Source organism: Myotis myotis, unplaced genomic scaffold (genome assembly GCF_014108235.1).
Source record: "Myotis myotis isolate mMyoMyo1 unplaced genomic scaffold, mMyoMyo1.p scaffold_m19_p_21, whole genome shotgun sequence".
Taxonomy (NCBI): Eukaryota; Metazoa; Chordata; class Mammalia; order Chiroptera; family Vespertilionidae; genus Myotis; species Myotis myotis.
This window is the reverse complement of record NW_023416326.1, coordinates 5,904,416-5,923,633: the sequence shown is the minus strand read 5'-3', so window position 1 is coordinate 5,923,633 and position 19,218 is coordinate 5,904,416. Positions and strand designations below refer to the sequence as shown.

The 19,218-nt window shown below is 38.7% G+C and overlaps 1 protein-coding gene and 1 long non-coding RNA gene across 9 annotated transcripts in view; one reads left to right on the top strand and one right to left on the bottom strand.

Moving 5' to 3' along the window:
* Positions 1-1,108: 1,108 nt before the first annotated feature.
* WDR26 (WD repeat domain 26) overlaps positions 1,109-19,218 on the bottom strand; it is a 38,330-nt gene continuing 20,220 nt past the window's right edge. For 2 of the 7 annotated variants that reach the window (XM_036354779.1, XM_036354778.1), the window contains exons 8-14: positions 18,064-18,204; positions 14,954-15,073; positions 13,248-13,393; positions 12,655-12,733; positions 12,240-12,369; positions 8,454-8,639; positions 3,530-5,552 (exon numbers count right to left, since the gene is read on the bottom strand). In XM_036354779.1, the coding sequence (XP_036210672.1) occupies positions 5,527-5,552; positions 8,454-8,639; positions 12,240-12,369; positions 12,655-12,733; positions 13,248-13,393; positions 14,954-15,073; positions 18,064-18,204 (828 nt within the window). In that variant the 3' untranslated portion in view covers positions 3,530-5,526. Of the gene's footprint in view, positions 2,186-3,529; positions 5,553-7,779; positions 7,866-8,417; positions 8,640-12,239; positions 12,370-12,654; positions 12,734-13,247; positions 13,394-14,953; positions 15,074-18,063; positions 18,205-19,218 lie in introns of those variants that run through there. The other 5 variants (XM_036354776.1, XM_036354777.1, XM_036354774.1 and 2 more) reach the window with 5 other exon arrangements.
* On the top strand, positions 6,553-11,162 carry LOC118678794. 2 transcript variants are annotated; one of them, XR_004975022.1, is made up of 3 exons: positions 6,553-7,038; positions 7,793-7,917; positions 11,082-11,162. It is a non-coding gene; the product is annotated as an uncharacterized LOC118678794 (long non-coding RNA). The 2 variants fall into 2 exon arrangements; XR_004975021.1 differs by lacking the exon at positions 11,082-11,162 and adding an exon at positions 9,857-10,098.

Here is a 19,218-nt window from a genome sequence, read left to right as displayed (position 1 = left end):
AGTTTTAAGTTTTTTCTAGAAAAAATTTCAAGAAGTCATTAAATGATGTAACCAAAGACCATCAACTTTTCTTAAGTGGAAGGGAATTGTTTTAAAATACCACTCTCTACTCTTAGATTTAAGGTTGGGAGGTTTTTATTCCTGGTGCGGGAATCTGGCATGAAGCTTGAAGTGCAGAGGAACAGTCTGAGTTAGCTCACTCCGCAATGCACAGCTGTCTTTAAAGAAAACCAGTAGGAAAACTCCTTTGTGCTCTTGCCTGGTGACCAGAGGAAGCCGCAACCCTGGCTCAAAGCAGTGCCTCTTGGCCTCTGAGTGGCTCTGCTACCCTAAGCTGACGGCCAGCATTTGCCTGCCAAATACTAATTTTTCATATTTGAGCTTCCTTTTACTGAACAGAGCTCCACTCTTAGTAAAAATCTTAGAGCCCTCTTCTGTAATAATTCACCCCATGGGGCAACTGGTTTTCTTTTCCCCCCATAAATACACATGTGCTACAGGTTTGTATACAATGAATGCTTTTCTCCAAGAAGATCTTTAAAGAACTAATACAATTATGATGACATAAATTTTAATTTCAAACTAGAAGTATATTTTCTCTACTAATCAATGTATTCGATGCCGAAGTGCATGATTTCAGATCAGTAATATGTTTGAACGAGTGGGATATGTGACTCCTTTAAAATGTAAATTTTTCTAAGTTAATCCATGATTCCACACAATAGTTCTTTAGAAAGATATCCCAACAGATAAAACAGTGCTTCCTTAGACATCAACTTAAAAAGTCAAATTCAGCAAGTTGGTTGTTTCAGGTAACAACAGTTCTAAAACATGCAGATCAATGCATATTATGAGATTTAACACAGCAACAATTACTTACTCATTCTGTTTATTGGATTGAAAGGGAATACAAACGATTGGTTAAGTGCTACGCACTGACGTGGAAAGGTGTATTAAAAAAAACAAACCAGTAACACAAATCAAAGTTAATGTAGCTTCAATTGAACAGAATTCTAAAGACATTTAATATGCTACACATTTATAAACGTTTAACAAAGGGTGTTTCGTAAATAATTAGTGGGACAAGTGAAAATAAATATCAGAGACCTGAAGTTTTTTATGCTTTAATGAAATAATAAAGCAAAGAAATTTAAAGTACTAAATATAATTTGAGAGGCAGTTAAAAAACAAACACAAACCAACAAAAAACAATACCCCCCCAAATTTAAGAACACAATCCTTTGGAACATTTAATCAGTCCACAGCAAGTAGTTATTACATACCAAAAGCTCTAACGTTAACTAGTTCCACCACAATGCCATGTACACTTTGAGATCAACACAAGTTCTTTTCTTGATCTCTCCAGCTTGGTTTGTAAGGACACACATGCTCTTGTGGATCTAGTCCCCTCGCCACACACACATTTTCAAGGAGCCAATAACATTTTTTTTTCCATCTGTGCCTAAAAATGTTACGATTCAGTTTTAGCACATTGACCCTGATAATGAAAATGTTTAAGTTCAAAGATCGGGACACCGTATCAGTCTTATAAAAATATACCAGTATTAACCAAACCTTCAATTCAGAGGGCATTCGCATGTGCACAAGACTTTTAGTAAAACTGACAGGAGCCTAGAACAGCCATTTCCAGGCCTTTTATGAATTAATACTCTCTCTCTTCCACAGACACACAACACACACATTTTTATACTATGAATTCCATTACATCCAGGCTATCTGGATTAAGTAGATAGGGGATGAGTTTTTATCGTTTTTGTTTTTGCAACTATATAGGGCAGCTACTATAACAACAGCCTAACAACATTGAGAAATTTCAATTAAGTTCACCCTGTTTTTAGAAAGTGTCCATGTGAAAATGAAATTCACCTCCCTTTAAGTTTGTTTATATTAAGTCAAACATGGTTTTTGACTGGAAGTACTATTTTGGAAAGCAACCCCAAAAGAAAGATGCTAACGTCTAAGTGAGACATTAAACCCAAATCAAAATGCGTATACATTTTAGAGATGGGGCAAAAGGATATTAAGAAAAATGTCTTCTTTCCTCCCCATTCAAAAGCAGCCATCTTCTGCTGTGAAAGAAACTGACATGGATATGTCCCTTTCAAGAGATGTACCATGTATTTACCACTGTGAGCAGAGGTTCTTGTGTGCAGGAACCAACATCCTAAAAAAGAAAATTTCAAGATGGGGAGGGGTGGGAAAGAAGGGTTTTCTATTAATGTCACGGAATGCCACTCTAGAGGGAGAACACTCCTAATAATAAATCGCCAGATCACTACTAGTGTGATTTCAGATTAAGAAAATACAAAATTGGATTTTTTCCCCTTTGCAACTAGCAGGTTATTTTAATTACTTAGTTTATATTTAAAGTCAGGTAATCCCTTTCTGTTCTCCCACCCACTAAAATAGGCCAATTTGCAGGGGCATTTGCAAGTAAAAGTTCCTCCGTTTAAACTACTTACCTGGTTATATGTAACACATTTACCTGGCCAATAAGAGTAACAGAAAGGTAGCTGGCATGAACACTAGTAATTAAACTACAAAAACCAAAACTGAAGCGTAGCCATCCCTCCCAATTCTCCACTCCTAATTCTTTACCACCCATACGTGTCTCAGTAATCCCCAAATCCAACACTGTACTATTAATAACCAATTATTCGGAGGAAAAAGACATTTAATTTCATACTTGCTCTAGCCCTTCATCAATGAATAACAACAACAAAAAACATTTTTAAGCACATGGAAATGAGCCTACTAACCTGATTTTTGGGAGCCAAAATTCTCCACTCTATTTTGATCTATGTGCAAAAAGTATTGGTACTTTTCAGTTTATACATTTGTTAGTATCTTGCGGCTGGTTTGAGAGTTTTCTCCCGTATATTCTCACTCTTCACCCTATGCCACACTACAGTTTTCCGTTACATCTAGGGGTAGGCCGTCCTGCTCTTGGGCTCCTTGTACCTAAGTCCCTGGGTTTCTTCATTTATTTCACCTTTCTAGCACAATCACAGCATGGCAAATGCAGGGGACAGACATTTACAGCAAACTGGCACAGCAAAGTACCAGTGTATGTAGAAAGCGGCCAGTTCAGACATACCTGGGAAACACACTCACCCAGCTAGCTGCTGCAGAAACCTTTGCATAGCTGTGACTCCGTTTTAAGGGAGTTATGTCATGGTGAGATGTGCCTCCCGCTCACTCCACTGTTTCAAAGTGTTTGCCACTGGACTTGAGCGGCACTCTGAAAACGCAGGCCTCGGGGCGGCGGGGTGGCGGAGAGCAGAAGCCGAGGGCCTAACTGCCCGGAAGGGGCACACGTTTCAGCGAGCGTTACCATGTCCCCGGACACGCCGTAACCATGTCTGTAAACAGCTGTGGAGTGCCTAGGCCCACTTTCTGTGAGTTACTGTAGACTGGGGTGTATTAACGGCTTCAGGGTACATACATGAATCACTTAAAATATGGATTTAACTGTACTGAGGTAAAGAGAAGTTGCCACTTAATTATATACAGTTACCAATGAAGATTTTTTATTCAAGCTTAAAGTAAAAAGTAATTGTAGTTAAGAAAAATGAAGTACCAGATAAACTGTAACATATAGTATCTTAACTTAGAAGTATCAAAACAGGAATTCTTGATTCTAAGTAATGATCTCTGCAAAATGGAGCTTAAAGAAATCTTTTACATACCAATTTGATAAAATAATCTGCTGACCACGATTTGTCATTTTCTCTGACTAGGAGAGCTTTTGGGAGAATCCGTGCTATTTTAAGGCCAATTGTGTTTTTCTTTCTTCTCCCCTTCCCCGACTTTCCCGTCTCTCTGCTGCCATCCCCAACCCCTCAGCCCCAATGGAAGAATTTCTGACATCCAAGTTTTTCCCTTCTTCGTGGATCCTCGAGTCTACTCATGGTAATAATATAGACTTGGCTGGGCCAAATGGGGAACTTAGTTCAAGATTTTCTTCACCAGAATCTTATTTTGGGGGCATGCATTCCCACTCCTCTTCCCAATGTAACAGCTGTGGTCACTGTATTTATCTTCTACTGAAAAAGGGAGGGAATTTCAAAGGAGTCTAAGGATGTTGCATTCAGCTGTTACGAACTTAAAAGCACAATGTGAACACCAGGCTTTTGGCTTATTTGAAATGTGAAATTCTCAAAATTAAAAGTGCTTTTCCATGAAGGAAACCTTTCCTTACACTAAAAGGGGAGGGGAGAGGGAAAGACTACCCACAGCACCAGTTTAGAATGAGGTTCAGTATGGCAATATCTGAAAAACTCACAAGGAAGATTCTTTAAATGTATGTATCCCTACATGTCAAAATATTAAGGGCAATTAAGAGAAATGACTATGAGGTTTTAAACCCAGGTTAAATATGTTTGTAACCCGCTGAATTCTTCTAACGAGCAGTTATACTAGAAACTTCCAAAGTGGTTATTATCTGCTGGCGTCTGCTCTCTTGCTAGATCACACCAAACATTTCCCAAGCTGAGAACAACTGGGAACAAGCTTTGCCAAAAGCCTAAGCTGACTGCTGATCTCTCATGTTGATTGTATTTAACATTCTTTTTAAATCTTGAATTTCTTCAAGATCAGGTACTGATGTTACTTCAGGAATAAAACAAAAGGGGCAAACCTTCGCATTATTACTCTGAATGTCCTGTGTAACGTCCTTCCCACACTGCTTCTGACCATGTCTCAGGTGGCATTCCAGAAGAGCGTCAGTTGCACTGCGCATCTGAGTCAGAGGAAACTGTTTTTAAGCTGGTTTAGATTCCAAATGTATACAAAGGAAGTCACTTTGATCCTATAAATACTTCTTAATTTATTTTTAAAAAAATTGTGCTGTTAACCCTTTTACGGGGTAACAAGCTATGTGAAAAGTACAAAACTTTTTGTCAAATGTAGTATTGAGAGTGCTTTTGACATAGTTCACTGGTTTATCATCTGGATCTGTATATACTGTGCAACGGGCAAGGCTAGAATCCATGAACCAAGCTGCAAAGATCTCAAGCTAAATAAGGCGGAAAGATTTGGAGAAACAAAAGGAGGAAATTCTTTCCTATCCAATGTATACTCTTCAAGACTAATGCACTCTTTCTATCAAGCCTTCTAAACTGTTAAATAAAGTTTCCAAACAAGCATTTTAAACTTCATTACACAGAAGAGCAACAAGAATGGTATCCCCCCAGACAAAAGGCAGGGGGGGAAAATATATATACTGAGTTCAATGGGTAAGCCTGAATGTAGCACAGTTCTTCACAACCGATGGGGGAGAATTCAACATGGTGTCCAACAACGTTCTAACGACGCGCTTCATCTCACTGGTTACTATGAAGCAAGGTGTAAATGTTTGGCCCCAATCGGGCTTCAGAAATGGTTCTTTTTTTCATGACGAGCATGTCTGTCCAGCTATCAATCATGTTTGTTTGCACCAAATCCCAAGCCATTAAAATACGACTAATTTAAGTTAAACAGAAGTCGTCTGCTCCAAATTCGCCATCAACTATCCATGCTACTGCATTCCTCTGAAGACAAGACAGGAGTATATGGGAAGGGCGGTGAGAGGAAGAAGAGGGGAGGGGGAGAAAAAAGTTGCCAGTTAGAAAGTTTTAAAATCAACACCATGATATTAAAAAAACCAAACACATAAAGGCAAACTCTTAGTACTTTTATCATAATCACTAAAAGGATGTACCTGTATCATGTCTCAGACTATACATTAGAGCTAAACTCATGATCATTTTGAATATTGCAGTACTCAAGTGAATAATCATATTGGAATCTTTTACTTTTAAAATGAACCTTGAAATAGTTATGCACAATAGGAAAATCTTTATGACAGTTTATAACAGTAAGACATATATGGCAGTCCAAGGCAGAACTGTGCATTATAACTATATACTTAATTCTCCTTTTAGTAGCTCAGTTTGAAATTCTGCAAAATCACCCTACTTTTTTTGGGGGGAGGGGGCGTGTAATGTATCAACAGCTTTACTGATATAATTCACATGCTATACAATGTACTAATTTAAAGTGTACAATTCGCCGAAACCGGTTTGGCTTAGTGGATAGAGCGTCGGCCTGCAGACTGAAAGGTCCCAGGTTCGATTCCGGTCAAGGGCATGTACCTGGGTTGCGGGCACATCCCCAGGGGGTGTGCAGGAGGCAGCTGATCGATGTTTCTCATTGATGTTTCTAACTCTCTATCTCTCTCCCTTCCTCTCTGTAAGAAATCAATAAAATATATTTAAAAAAAAAAATAAAGTGTACAATTCAATAGTTTTTAGCATATTCATAGGATTGTTAAACCGTCACCACAACCAATTTCAGAACATTTGCATCACCATTAGCATATACAAACACCCACCCCCAATCCTAAGCAACCACTAGTCTACTTTCTGTCTCTATGGATTTGCCCATTCAGGCCCATTTCATGTAAACGGAATCACAATATGTGCTATTTTGTGTCTGGCTTCTTTCACTTAGCATATTGTTTTCAAGGTTCATCCAAGTTTAGCATATGTTAGTATTTGAGACTATTCCATTTTATATATTCCTCAAAACAAAACAAAACAAAACAAAACAAAACGCACACACAGTATGAAACTCTACTATTATAATAAAAGGTTAGCAAATTCTCTATTTTGAAATGGAATTAAGTGACAAATTTTTATTTAAATGACATATATAGCATATCTTGGGGTGTTATGATTTTTAAATGGCAACTTCTTTAGTTTCATCTATGTTTTTCAAAATTTCTATTCCAAACAGGTATTACTTTAATTAGAAAAAACACACACAAAAACATGTTTTCAAGCAGGGGAATAAGAACCCAGAAGATATCTGTATAAAAGGCATATAACCAAATTTCTAATTGTAAAAGTTTTTTTCTATTTTAGGTATAAGTGAAAATCTTTTGGGGGCTATACCTATGTACCCAAAATACAATGGACAGTTGCTGAATTAGACCCCGACCCCACAGCTGAGCTAACGCCTGGCTTACATACTGCAGTGAGTATCCACAGCAATCACACCCACCAACGAGCAGTGACCTCGATCCCACTGCAGTACACACATCCTCAGGCAGCTCTAGAACAAACCCACTTACAATAAATCTCTTACGATAAACCTATTTTCCTACTTCTTTAAATCAAATATGCTTATTTAAAGAAAGAGCTTTTAAATGACGGATAAAGTTAGAAAAGCACATATAATTATAGTTATAGATTTATAAAACATCTGAGAGAGTAGGTCTTGACATCTAAATGGGACAACAAAAGGGGGTTAAGTTTTTTGGGCTTAGTTGATTTCCCGTAAGGAATGTTGGAAAGTCACGTGGTGATCTACAAATACAGAAAGGCCCTTCACGGTCTGAACACCCGGGAAGGAGTTCTCAAAACTTTGTGACCCACATGCTCTTCATGTTTCCCCGTCATCTCTGGCCATACATCCTCACCTGCCCGTAAGATCTGGCCAAGGCTTTTATCGTTTGTAGCACAAAGATAAACAAAATAAAAGCATAGAGAAGAGGCTTTTTCAAACCACAGACGCTGTCCTGACAACCGTCCTCTGGTGAGAATAACTTAACCGAGAGCAGCGGGTCGTCTTTCTTACTAAAACACTTCAGTGGGACACACTATGAACAAAACAATCTGTTTCTAGGTAAATTAGCTCCTCCTAAGCAAACTACACATTTTACTTGCTCTGTTTGAAAAAAGAAGGGTATGTCATTTACATAGAGTTTCTCATTACCTCTTCTCTCTAGTGCTGCGATCTGGGCTCAGTTAAGCTCTTTCTTCACCTCCAAGTCTTTGAAGCAGGGGAACCACCTTTCAGGCCTGGATGTGCAAGACCTGCAGCCTCAGCAGTTTTCTCCCCACAGCAATGAGGGTGAGCACACTTCCCTTTTAGGGCCATGGAGGTTTATGGGGCATACATATACAAGCCTAGCATGCTGCCTGGCACACAGGTACAAGACATTTCAGTAGCTCCCTTCCCTTTCTCTATCCATCATGCATAGCTCACGCTAGTATGCTACATGCTGTTAACAGATGTTTATTTTTAAGGGTAAAATCCATAATCAAGATCATTCTAAAGTTGCTCACATTTTGTGTACTAGTTCGTTCTCCTGAGTTTGAAGTATAAAATGCTTCAAGATTTCTCTAAGATTTTAAAGTGACACCACTAACTAGCTAACTGGTTGAAAATGAGGTGGCAGGTGCTTAATTATTCTCCCTCTGCCACCAATGAAACCACAAAAACAACACTGTATCTTAGAGTACTTGAACTCCAAATGAGGAGTGCGTGCACAATCTCTATAAAAGCGAGAAGATAAATGATACCCCACACTTTAAACTGCTGCAACTTTCTAGTAAGCAGGGCCGTTTCACCTGGAGAGGAGACGGGGAGCTGGGCAGTGGTGTTACCTTCAATATTCTGGTGGTCTAGAAAAGGCGCTGGTCCCCATATTCTAACGGTGCCATCGTCTGAGGCGCTGGCCATCATGGATGGGATCTGTGGGTTCCAGCTCACACAGTTGACTGTACGTGTGTGCCCTGTCAGCTCCGCAATGGGCAGTTCACTACGTTTGTGCCAGATGTAAACCTTGTGATCTGAATAAACAGTAATTCAGAGAACAGTTATGAAATAGTTATGTATTAACAAAATCAGCCTCATCACACACAGAGAACACATGGCTTGACCATCAGAGCTTAAAAAAAATAAATATAACATTAACAGTTTAACAAATTACCTGATGAAAAGCCACTTTAATAAAATATACATACATTAATGTAGGTTAGAGATGATAAATTCTATGGAAATGTGGTGACAGAAAAGCAATGTATCCAAATTCAAAGTAGCAATAATAAGGATAACAGCTCAATCTTGACTGAGTGCTTACAATGTACTAGGTACATGTTATTATTTTTTGAATTTACATATATTATTTAATCTTCACCACCATTGTGAGGTGGGAACTATGCTTACTCCACTTTCAGAGACAAGATTTTTGAAACCTGCCCGTGGTTAACAGCTAGTAAATGGTGAAGCTGGGACTGCCATCCAGGAGGCCCTCTCAGGAGCTTTCCAGTGAGTCTAGACAACTGTCCCATATCTGCATCATCATATGGCTTTGCAGTCGGCTATTTATAACCCCATGAAATGACCATAAAAACCCAACCCCCCACAACTTTGTTACTTTGTGATAAAACCTTTAAAAAACAAAACACACACCCAACCAAACAATACAGGACAGTGGTTCAGAGTGCGGGCTCTGTGGTCAGATGACTCTTCACACCCTCCCTCCATCACTGGCTTAGCCGTGTAACTTTGGGCACGATGCCCACGCTTTGCAACGCTTCCTCTGACTGTGGGGATTCACACTTCCTCGCCGTGTTCCGAGGACAGAGCAGTTGCATAGGAAAAGGTGTTGTGAACAGTCTAGCACACAGTAAACATCATGTGTTACCGTAAGAGCCAACACATGTAGGTGGTGGTTCTTAAACAGAAGGCAGAATCCCAGGTAAATCAGAAAAGTGTTCAACCTGACGATCTACTGGTCAATGTGGGAACTTCCAGGGGGTGTGCTGCCAAACGAGGAAGTGTCTGAGTTGTGAAAGGTGTGAACTGGTAAAGAAATATGCCCTGGTTTCAAAACTTGTAAGCAAAGATGAAACGCTGGGACTGTATCTGAACTTTTGGTGTGTGTGTGTGTATGTGAAGCAAAAGCTAAGACAGTCATTGAAGAACTGCATTTGTCTTTCCTAGAAAGTACTTGTTGTTCAGTAATTTTCGAAAATATTTTTTTTCTTGCATAAAATGCAAATAGCAAAAAGAGAGAGAGCAGATTAGTTGTTTCTTCTTGAACTGAAGAAGTCAACAAAAGAGAAAGTGTGGATGCAACCAAAATCTGCTACATTTGGAGGAAAATGCTTTTATGAACACATATCCAAGGAGGATATTTCCCGAAGAGGCAGCCACAAGTAGTCAGGGTCAGAATGACAACTCTGCGATCAAGCCCTGCTTGCGCCCCGATCTAGGGAGCCCAGAGCTTACGCAAAGGTGCACCATCAGTAGTTCTCCTATCTGTTGCCAGCACAGTGAAAAGGCTGTGGGAAAGGCATGCTTTCTGGGGGGAAAGGTTTTCTAACTGCTCTATTTGATATTGGCATTCACATACTTGTGAATTTGGAAGGTCTTTGGAATATATTCCTTATAAATAAATGACAAATGAATTACTGTGGTCACCTTCAGAGATAATACACTCACTATATCCACATGCTGTTCAAAATAAACGTTTCATGTTTAGCCCTACCCAGAATATAATGTGGTGTAACTACATTATTCATTATTCATCAGACTTAATTCTGTTTTTTTTTTTTTTTAATATATTTTATTGATTTTTTACAGAGAGAAAGGGAGAGAGATAGAGAGTTAGAAACATCGATGGGAGAGAAACATCGATCAGCTGCCTCCTGCACATCTCCCACTGGGAATGTGCCCGCAACCCAGGTACATGCCCCTGACCGGAATCGAACCCGGGACCTCTCAGTCCGCAGGCCGACGCTCTATCCACTGAGCCAAACCGGTTTCGGCATCATCAGACTTAATTCTGAAAAGATTAGCATGACTAGGGATAATGATAGCCACACATATTAAAGCACTTCTAGAGAACGTTTTATTTTTAAGAGCTACCGGGGGTTGTGAGGAATAATTAAGAGGGGAAAACCCACCAGAAGCATGATTGAAGAGAGCACGGGGGAAAGATCTTAGCGTAGGAGAGGCTAAAAGGCAAGTAGGAGGTTGTATTTAGACCACATCCAGATAGAAACCAGCAGAGAATCAGGGGAACATAACATTGAACTAACAGGTAAAAAGATTTTTTGACTGGAGAGAAGTAAACTCTCAACTGTCACCTCACGAATCACTCTTCTCTCCTCTAAATGCTGTCTGTCACCGACTTGGGGGGCGAGAGGGGGTGGAGAATAAATTCATATACTTCATGTTCAAGTCTGAATTCCTAAATGTCTGCTTTTGTCCCAATCCTTACACAGACCTTATACACACAGGAAAAACTCACGGATCACATGTGATCCTCTTATTTATGGAGATGAGCTTTTTGGCAAGATTGGGACACTAAAGATCTTATGTAAAACATGGTACGTTCCCAAAAGTATTTAGCAACATGATCCAGTTCCTTGGAGTATCTTGTAAAAGCAGATTCACAGTATTTTAAAAAGTGATGTAAATAATTTGCTGTCGTAGTACTTACAACAGTATAGTAAGTTCCCAAGAAAAATGTGTTAAATGAAAAATTGCTATATTATGTTTCTTTTTCGTTCACCTTAAAAAGTACACTAATTTTTAATACTGCCTTACTTATTTGTGCTTACATGTTTTAAACAATTTATATATTTAAGTGAGACTGACTACTGTAGGCACATGCTTGCCTGAAATACTAATGCTGTTAGACTGCAGCATAAATTTATTTAAAAAGGTGGTAGAGACAATTCTGTAATTTCAGCCTTTCTGAGACCATATGAATTATCAAACTAAATTACTATCTTAGGCCATTAAAGAAATGCCATATATCTACCTATAGTCAATTCTGTGCAAGTTCAGGTAAAACATCAAATTAACCTTGACTTTTTATATACTAACCTCTGATAAAAAACATTAGTCTCATGAAAAAAATAAGTCAACATATGAAAGGTTTAACTAACTCCTGACTTGATACATGCACCAAACATCTCCACATGGTCAGAACAGGCACTACTGATTTCTTTTTCCTTTCTTTTTTTAAAAATATATTTTATTGATTTTTCAGAGAGAGGAAGGGAGAGGGACAGAGAGTCCGAAACATCGATGAGAGAGAAACACAGATCAGCCACCTCCTGCACACCCCCCACCGGGCATGTGCCCACAACCAAGGTACATGCCCCCAACTGGAATCGAACCTGGGACCCCTGAGTCCGCAGGCCGACACTCTATCCACTGAGCCAAACTGGTCAGGGCAACACTATTGATTTCTGATAAGACTCAAGTCATTCCAAAAAAGGAGAAATTAACAGTGTACTGGAAAAATAACTCCTACAACTTTAAATTTAACATCTGAACTTGCTTGGAGACATGCCCACCTTCACATATTGGAAAAATTACAGAACTTTAAACCCACCAATACGTGTGAAAGGACAGTGACACAAATGATTTACCTTCACTGCCACTAGCGATGAAGTCTTCATTATGGCCTCCAAAACATGAATGAATTGTATAAAACCCTTGTGTAACACCTTGATACTTTCTTACTAAAACTCTGTCTTGCAAGTCCCATAAATGAACTCCCTGTAGACAAAAGAGAATATAGGTATTTATTTACACCAACTCAAAAAAGAGTTTTAAAAAATCATCTGTGAATATCCCTTTCCCTAATGGAACATTTTCATTTTCTATTTATGTAAAATGCCAATGTTCTGACAAATTTAGAGTTGATTCTATGCACTTAGGATCAAACACATGCAGTATAATTTAATAAGTGGTATAAATATTTCTGTTTATATTTATAATAAAAATCACAATTAGAATTAGAACTAAGATAAATTTTTCTGGGAATCATATTAACTAACTTACCTGAGTTGCTACATTTAACAAAGCTAATCGGCCATTCTTTGAAATAGTAAAAGACATAATGGGATGATCTTCTTGTACTCTGTAAGCAGAAAACAATTTGTCAAAAGCAACATACTAGGAATCAAGGCATTCAAATTATTAAAATGTAAAATGTTCTAGTTTAATATCACACCTTTGTCTGTAGTCATTATTACAAGAAATATAATTTGAGTTAAGGATTACTCAGCATCACCCGACCATCAAGCCAAATCACCACAGAATTAACTAACACCAAATCCACAAAACTCTTCTGAAGAGCGAGTTCAACTACACATTTAAAAAAATATATCTTTATTGATTTCAGAGAGGAAGGGAGAGGGAGAGAGAGATAGAAACATCAATGAGAGAGAACCATCGATTGGCTGCCTCCTGCACACCCCCCACTGGGGACCAAGCCCCCCAACCCAGGCATGCGCCCCTGACCAGAATCGAACCCAAGACTCTTCAGTCTGCAGGCCTACGCTCTATCCACTGAGCCAAACTGGCCAGGGCTCAACTACACATTTTAATATAAACCAGATAATTGTTATTCAATGAATACAAAAAATAGTTACATGTTCCTATCTGTAAGGTCCTCGAAGTTATATCCTCGAATTCGCTGGTGTGTATCTGATGCCAGAACAGTCTTCCCGTCACTCAAGCACCAAAGGCATTGCACTCTCACACCTTCCCAGGAGTCAAGGAGATTGCCATCTAAATCCTGAGCAGGAGAAAATGACAATGACCTTGGTCATTAAAAATAAACAACCACCACTCAGAAAGCAAACAAAGAAACAAAGCAATTCCTTATTTTTCTGTAATAAGATTGTCTATTAAATGTTTTTAATCATGAAAATCTGAACACAAGTCAAATTTCATTACACTGAAACCAAAGCGGGAGGGGGCGAGCATCTCTGCCAATCTGTCCTCCCTTCAAAAACCCTGCACACAGATCAACACAAAGAAAGAAAGAATTCCTAAGCTCCAAGTAAATGTCTCACTATTAGAAAACAATTCAAACATTCCTTTAAAATTCACTATACCGGGAGGGGTCTGTCCTATCATATTCAGAAGTTGAGACATGTAAAGATTACCAACACTGTAATTACAGTTATAAAACTTAGGAATATGTTATGTCATTTTTTAAAATTATGTCACCAAATTTGTAACGTGCTCTAAAGATCAAGATTTTTGAATATTAAAAGCACTAAGAGGCACTTCACAGATTCGGGAACTACCACTATACAAGTAACGCATCCTAAAGGTTTAGACACAAACTTAGTAAAACAAATTTTAAACATTTTACTAAACTCATGAGCTACACTTTGCACAAACACTTAAAATAGTTAAAATAAGGTCTTCATATAGTATATTTTAATTTTTAAAAATACATTTTTATTGATTTTAGAGAGAGGAAAGGAGAGGGAAAGAGCCAGAAACATCAATGAGAGAGAATCATCGACTAGCTGCCTCCTGCATGCCCCCCAATGGGGATAGAACCCGTAACCCAGGCACGTGCCCTGACTGAGAATTGAACGGGCAACCTCCTGGTCCATGGGATGTCACTCAGCCAACCGAGCTACACTGGCCAGGCCATATATTATCTATGTACATAAATGCCTAAGAGACTGAATGACCAGTCGCTACGACATGCACTGACCACCAGGGGGCAGACACTCAACACAGGAGCTGCCCCCTGGTGGCCTGTGCACTCTATCGGCACAAGTGCCGCTCAGCTGACCGAGGGGTGCCAGATACAGGGCTCCCGGCTGGCTGCCGTAGCCTGGAGACTGCAGCAGAGAGCGGCATCGAGTGGTGTGATGGCAGGCACAGCGGGGCCGAGATGAGTAGGAATGGCAGGCAGGAGCAGCAGGCGGCACTAGACTGCCGGTTTCGCCCGATCCCCGCAGGCCACGCCGAGGGACCCCACTGGTGCATGAATCTGTGCACCGGGCTTCTAATATTTTATAAAACTCAAGTGAATTTTTCTTTAAACAGAACTAAGTTTGTTAAAATATATTTTATTGATTTTCACAGAGAGGAAGGGAGAGAGATAGAGAGTTAGAAACATCGATGAGAGAGAAACATCGATCAGCCGCCTCCTGCACATCCCCCACCGGGGATGTGCCCGCAACCCAGGCACATGCCCTTGACCGGAATCGAACCCGGGACCTCCCAGTCCGCAGGCTGATGCTCTATCCACTGAGCCAAACCGGTTTCGGCCAGAACTAAGTTTGCTTTCAAACAAGCAGACATTTGAAAGGGAAAACTAAATACTCACACACTGATAGAACTGCCCACGCTGACCTCCAGTGACAAAGCGTTTCCCATCTGGATTCCAAGCCACACTTGTTAAACTGTCTTCATGTGATTGGCTCATTTTTGTCCTTAGCTCTCCCGTCTACAAAGAAATAAAACTGTGAATAAGACCTTCAAGATACCCCTGTAAAGGGAAAGTGTACATAAAAAAAAAAAAAAGAATACTAACTGGGATATCTGGTTAGTTTTCTTACATTGGCCTTATGAAAAATGCTTATAGCACTTACAAGAGAAATTAAAGACTTGAAGAAAAATCCAGGAGTTAAACAATGCCTGGCACCAGTGACCCCAAGAATAGCTATGCTGAGATAAACTCCAATAAAATTCTCATCTGAAATCAATTACATTCACAGATTAAAACATGTAATCTTCCCCAAGTAAGAGGAAAAGTGTAACACTATACACCTATTCCTTCTGAGTTGCCACGACTTCTCAGGCCACATTTTATTTTAAATATTCCTCAGAAGCATTACTAATAGGTAGAAAAACTATGTCCTTTACGCCAAGGGTGTTAAATTTCATATTCAAGATGCTCAAAATGTAGTAGGGAAATGGGAAAAGAGAAATGAAAATTATTTTTCTGATATGTAACTTTATTTCAACTAAAAGTAACAGAAAAGAGAGAGGCATTTCTGTACTATTTAGCAATAGCCATTCTAAAGCATTCCCAACTAATAAGCAAGGCTGTTTAGTGGTTACAACCTTCAGATAGCCTCCTGCTGTTTTCTCTAAGTTATTCAACTTAGAAGGTAGGCACATACCATTTAATCTAGTCTTGATTCCATTTTGTTCATGGATTAGAAACGGGATGAGAGAGAATAGCTGCCCTTGGCATAATTAAAAGTACGTGGGCATAACTCTCCTGTGAGAAATGGGTAATCAAAAGTAAAAAAAAAAAAAAGAGTGAAAACAAAGTGTATGATCAGGAAATGGGGGCACAAAAATAGAAAACCAGATGTCTCCCTTACACTGAAAAAAATATTCAGCAATCTTAAATCCTTCCCCCATATTTTTAACTGCTCTCACCTATTTATTTTGGGGTTGGCTGATATAAACGGTTAAAATAGAAGTTTAGAAGCACAAATCCACATTCGAGAGCTAAACCCTCGGCATTTTCTATCCAGGAATGTTAATACACTAAGTTCTGAAATGGCCTTTCCTTCTATTATGTTCAGGATAGTGAGTATATGAGGCTACTAATTTGGAACCTACCTAAAAACGTAACGGAACAATTTGAAAACTGACTAAAAAAGACCACCCTTTTAGAACAAGTGTGTAAAGTCATGCACAGTAAAACAGTTAAGCTAAAAATAGTTTAACTATCCAGAAATTAAAAAACTGACTCAAAGGAAGACTAAACAGGTACTGTAAGTTAAGAGTCTCTATTACAGGATTATGACTACACTCCCTTTCTTTTGAGAGAGGGAAAAAAGCTTTAATGGGAAAAATTGTTATCATTTAGGTCAGATTCCCTTCAAACCTATTTTATTGAGAAAGCCATATATTCTATTTTGTGCTTTGCTCCCCCCGCCCCCCCCCCCCCGAACTCAACCCCAAATACAATACTGGTTTGATAAAAATGGCATAAAGACACTTTGGGAATGATTTGGGATTTTAAATTATGAAATGAGTATTAGATAACAGAGAACTATAGTTAATGTTCTTTGATAAGATAATGGCCCTTGATTATATAGGAGAATGTTAACTTTTTTTTTTTTTTTGAGATACGTGCTAAGTATTTAGGTGTAAAATATATCTAATTTACCTTGACATGTTGTGAATATGAATATACGTGTAATGTGTATGTATGCATATTTGTATGTATGTATCACACACACAAATGTTCACAACCACTGAATCTAGAATGGTGGGCATGTGCGTAATCATCGGGCTCTTCTTTCAACTTGTCTTAATGTTTGAAAATTTCTTTAATAAAAAGCTGGTGCTGAAGCTTCAGTAAATGACTGAGCAGTAAGAAAATTTTACTGGTATAATAGCAGGATTAAAATTATGGCATATCATCTTTAGGTACATCTTAGTATCAGTTTGTCCTCTATCTTTATTTGAGTCATTTCCATGCAGCTTAATCTTCACTGTCTTGGTAAAAATCAACTTACTTATAAAGTTCCCCAGACTCAAAATGCATTCCTAGAAATTTATACTTTTATACTCAAATCATAGCCTAGGAATTAAAAAACAAACAAAAAACAAAAACAAAAAAAATCACCTAATCAATCAACGTAGCAAAGGAAGTTTTTATATTTTATTGATTTTTTACAGAGAGGAAGGGAGAGAGATAGAGAGTTAGAAACATCGATGAGAGAGAAACATCGATCAGCCGCCTCCTGCACATCTCCTACTGGGGATATGCCCGCAACCCAGGTACATGACCTTGACCGGAATCGAACCTGGGACCTTTCAGTCCGCAGGCTGACGCTCTATCCACCGAGCCAAACCGGTTTCGGCGCAAAGGAAGTTTTTAATAAAAAAAAATTAAAAATCCTAACTATAAGTTTTCCAAAGCATAAACTGTAGGTAATGGAGTGAACTTAATGCTGAGTTTATCTAAAATGGGCCCTGGATAAAGTTCATGTGTTCATTTAGAAACAGCAATAAAGCCCTTAATAGTAAGTACTGAAAACATCATTTAGGTTTACTAAACTAAATAAAGAATTAAATATAGGGAGGGAGATGGTGTGATTGCCATTAGAATAGAAAATCTGATTCAATGCTGATGTCTTCACACTTGAAAGATAAGTTTTGTGTACAATTATGAAAACTACGAAATATAAAATCTTTTTGGAGATACAAAGTACCATAGTAAATAGCAAGACTTCTATAGTACAGCTTTCCTGAAAATACTTATTGACCATTCTTCCAAAAACTCAATTGTACTTAGCATAATATTTAAATTTGTATAATTTCTGGACCCTTGGGTTCCATTTGAAGAATTTCCTTTTGTAAGAGGCACATTATGGTAATTTTGGTTGAATGGCTCTGTTCCATATAATGAAAATGTGCAGTATGACTATGCTTTACTTAAAAGCTACACCACGGATGGAACTTGCTCACTTGTACATTCCAAAGCCAAAGCTCAGAGCAGTCATCTGGGCCACAAGCAACAAGATAGTTGTCATCTGGACTCCATGCAATGTAAGAAACGCCGTAAGCATGTCCTTCTAATGTTTTAAGCAGTTTTAACAGGTGTGTGTCCTAGGAGGAAAAACAGACAGCTTAGTTAACTTCCATCCTTAAAGTACTGTTTCGTGGGCATGAGAATTTATATAGCTACAAAGATGTACTCTGATAATGTAATCTGAGGAGGTGCACAACTTCACCCCAACTGAAGCTCTGACAACTCGCTTCGGAAAGACCTGTTCATGCTGCAGCATCTACTTTACACAAGACATTGGTGCTAGATGGAAACATAAAGATGACACAGACAATGCTCTTGGGGGCTTTCAAGGAAACGAAAAACAGGTAGGAGTAGGAAGTGCTACCTCTTACTTATTTTTTAAAACAGCTTTATTGAGATATAACATATACCTAAAATTCATCACCCCCAAAAAGAAACTAATATTCATTAGCAGTCATTCACCATTCCTCTTCCCTTGGCAACTGCACTTTCTCTATGGATTTGCCTATTCTGAGCATTTGGTGTAAATGGATCATACATGTGGTCTTCTGTAATTGGCTTCTTTAACTTGGCATGGCTGTAGAATGTATCAGTGTCTTATTTTTTTAAATTGTTGAATGGTATTCCACTTTATGGATGTACCATACTTCGTTTATTCACTCATCAGTTGATGAACATTGGACTATTATGAATAATGCTGCTACCACTATGTATGAGTTTCTGTACAGACCTATGTTTTTACTTCTCTTGGGCAGCTTATCTAAGAGTGGAATTCCAGTATTATACACAACTCCATGATTAATATTCTGAGGAACTGCCAAACTGTTTTCCAAATGTCTGTACTATTATTTTACATTCCCACCAGCAGAGCTACCACTTTGGTGGTAATCAATATTAGCACTGTTCACAAACAGTGTCTCATTTAATCCTCATAACCCTGAAAGGTAAGTATTCTCCTCCTCCTCCATTTAGAGAGGGTAGAACTTGCCTCTGTTTACAAGTAGGGATTTGAACCTGGGTAGCCTGACTCTAAAACAACTTGATACTCTTGGGCTGTGCAGGATGAATTGTAGAGAGCAAACATGGAAGTC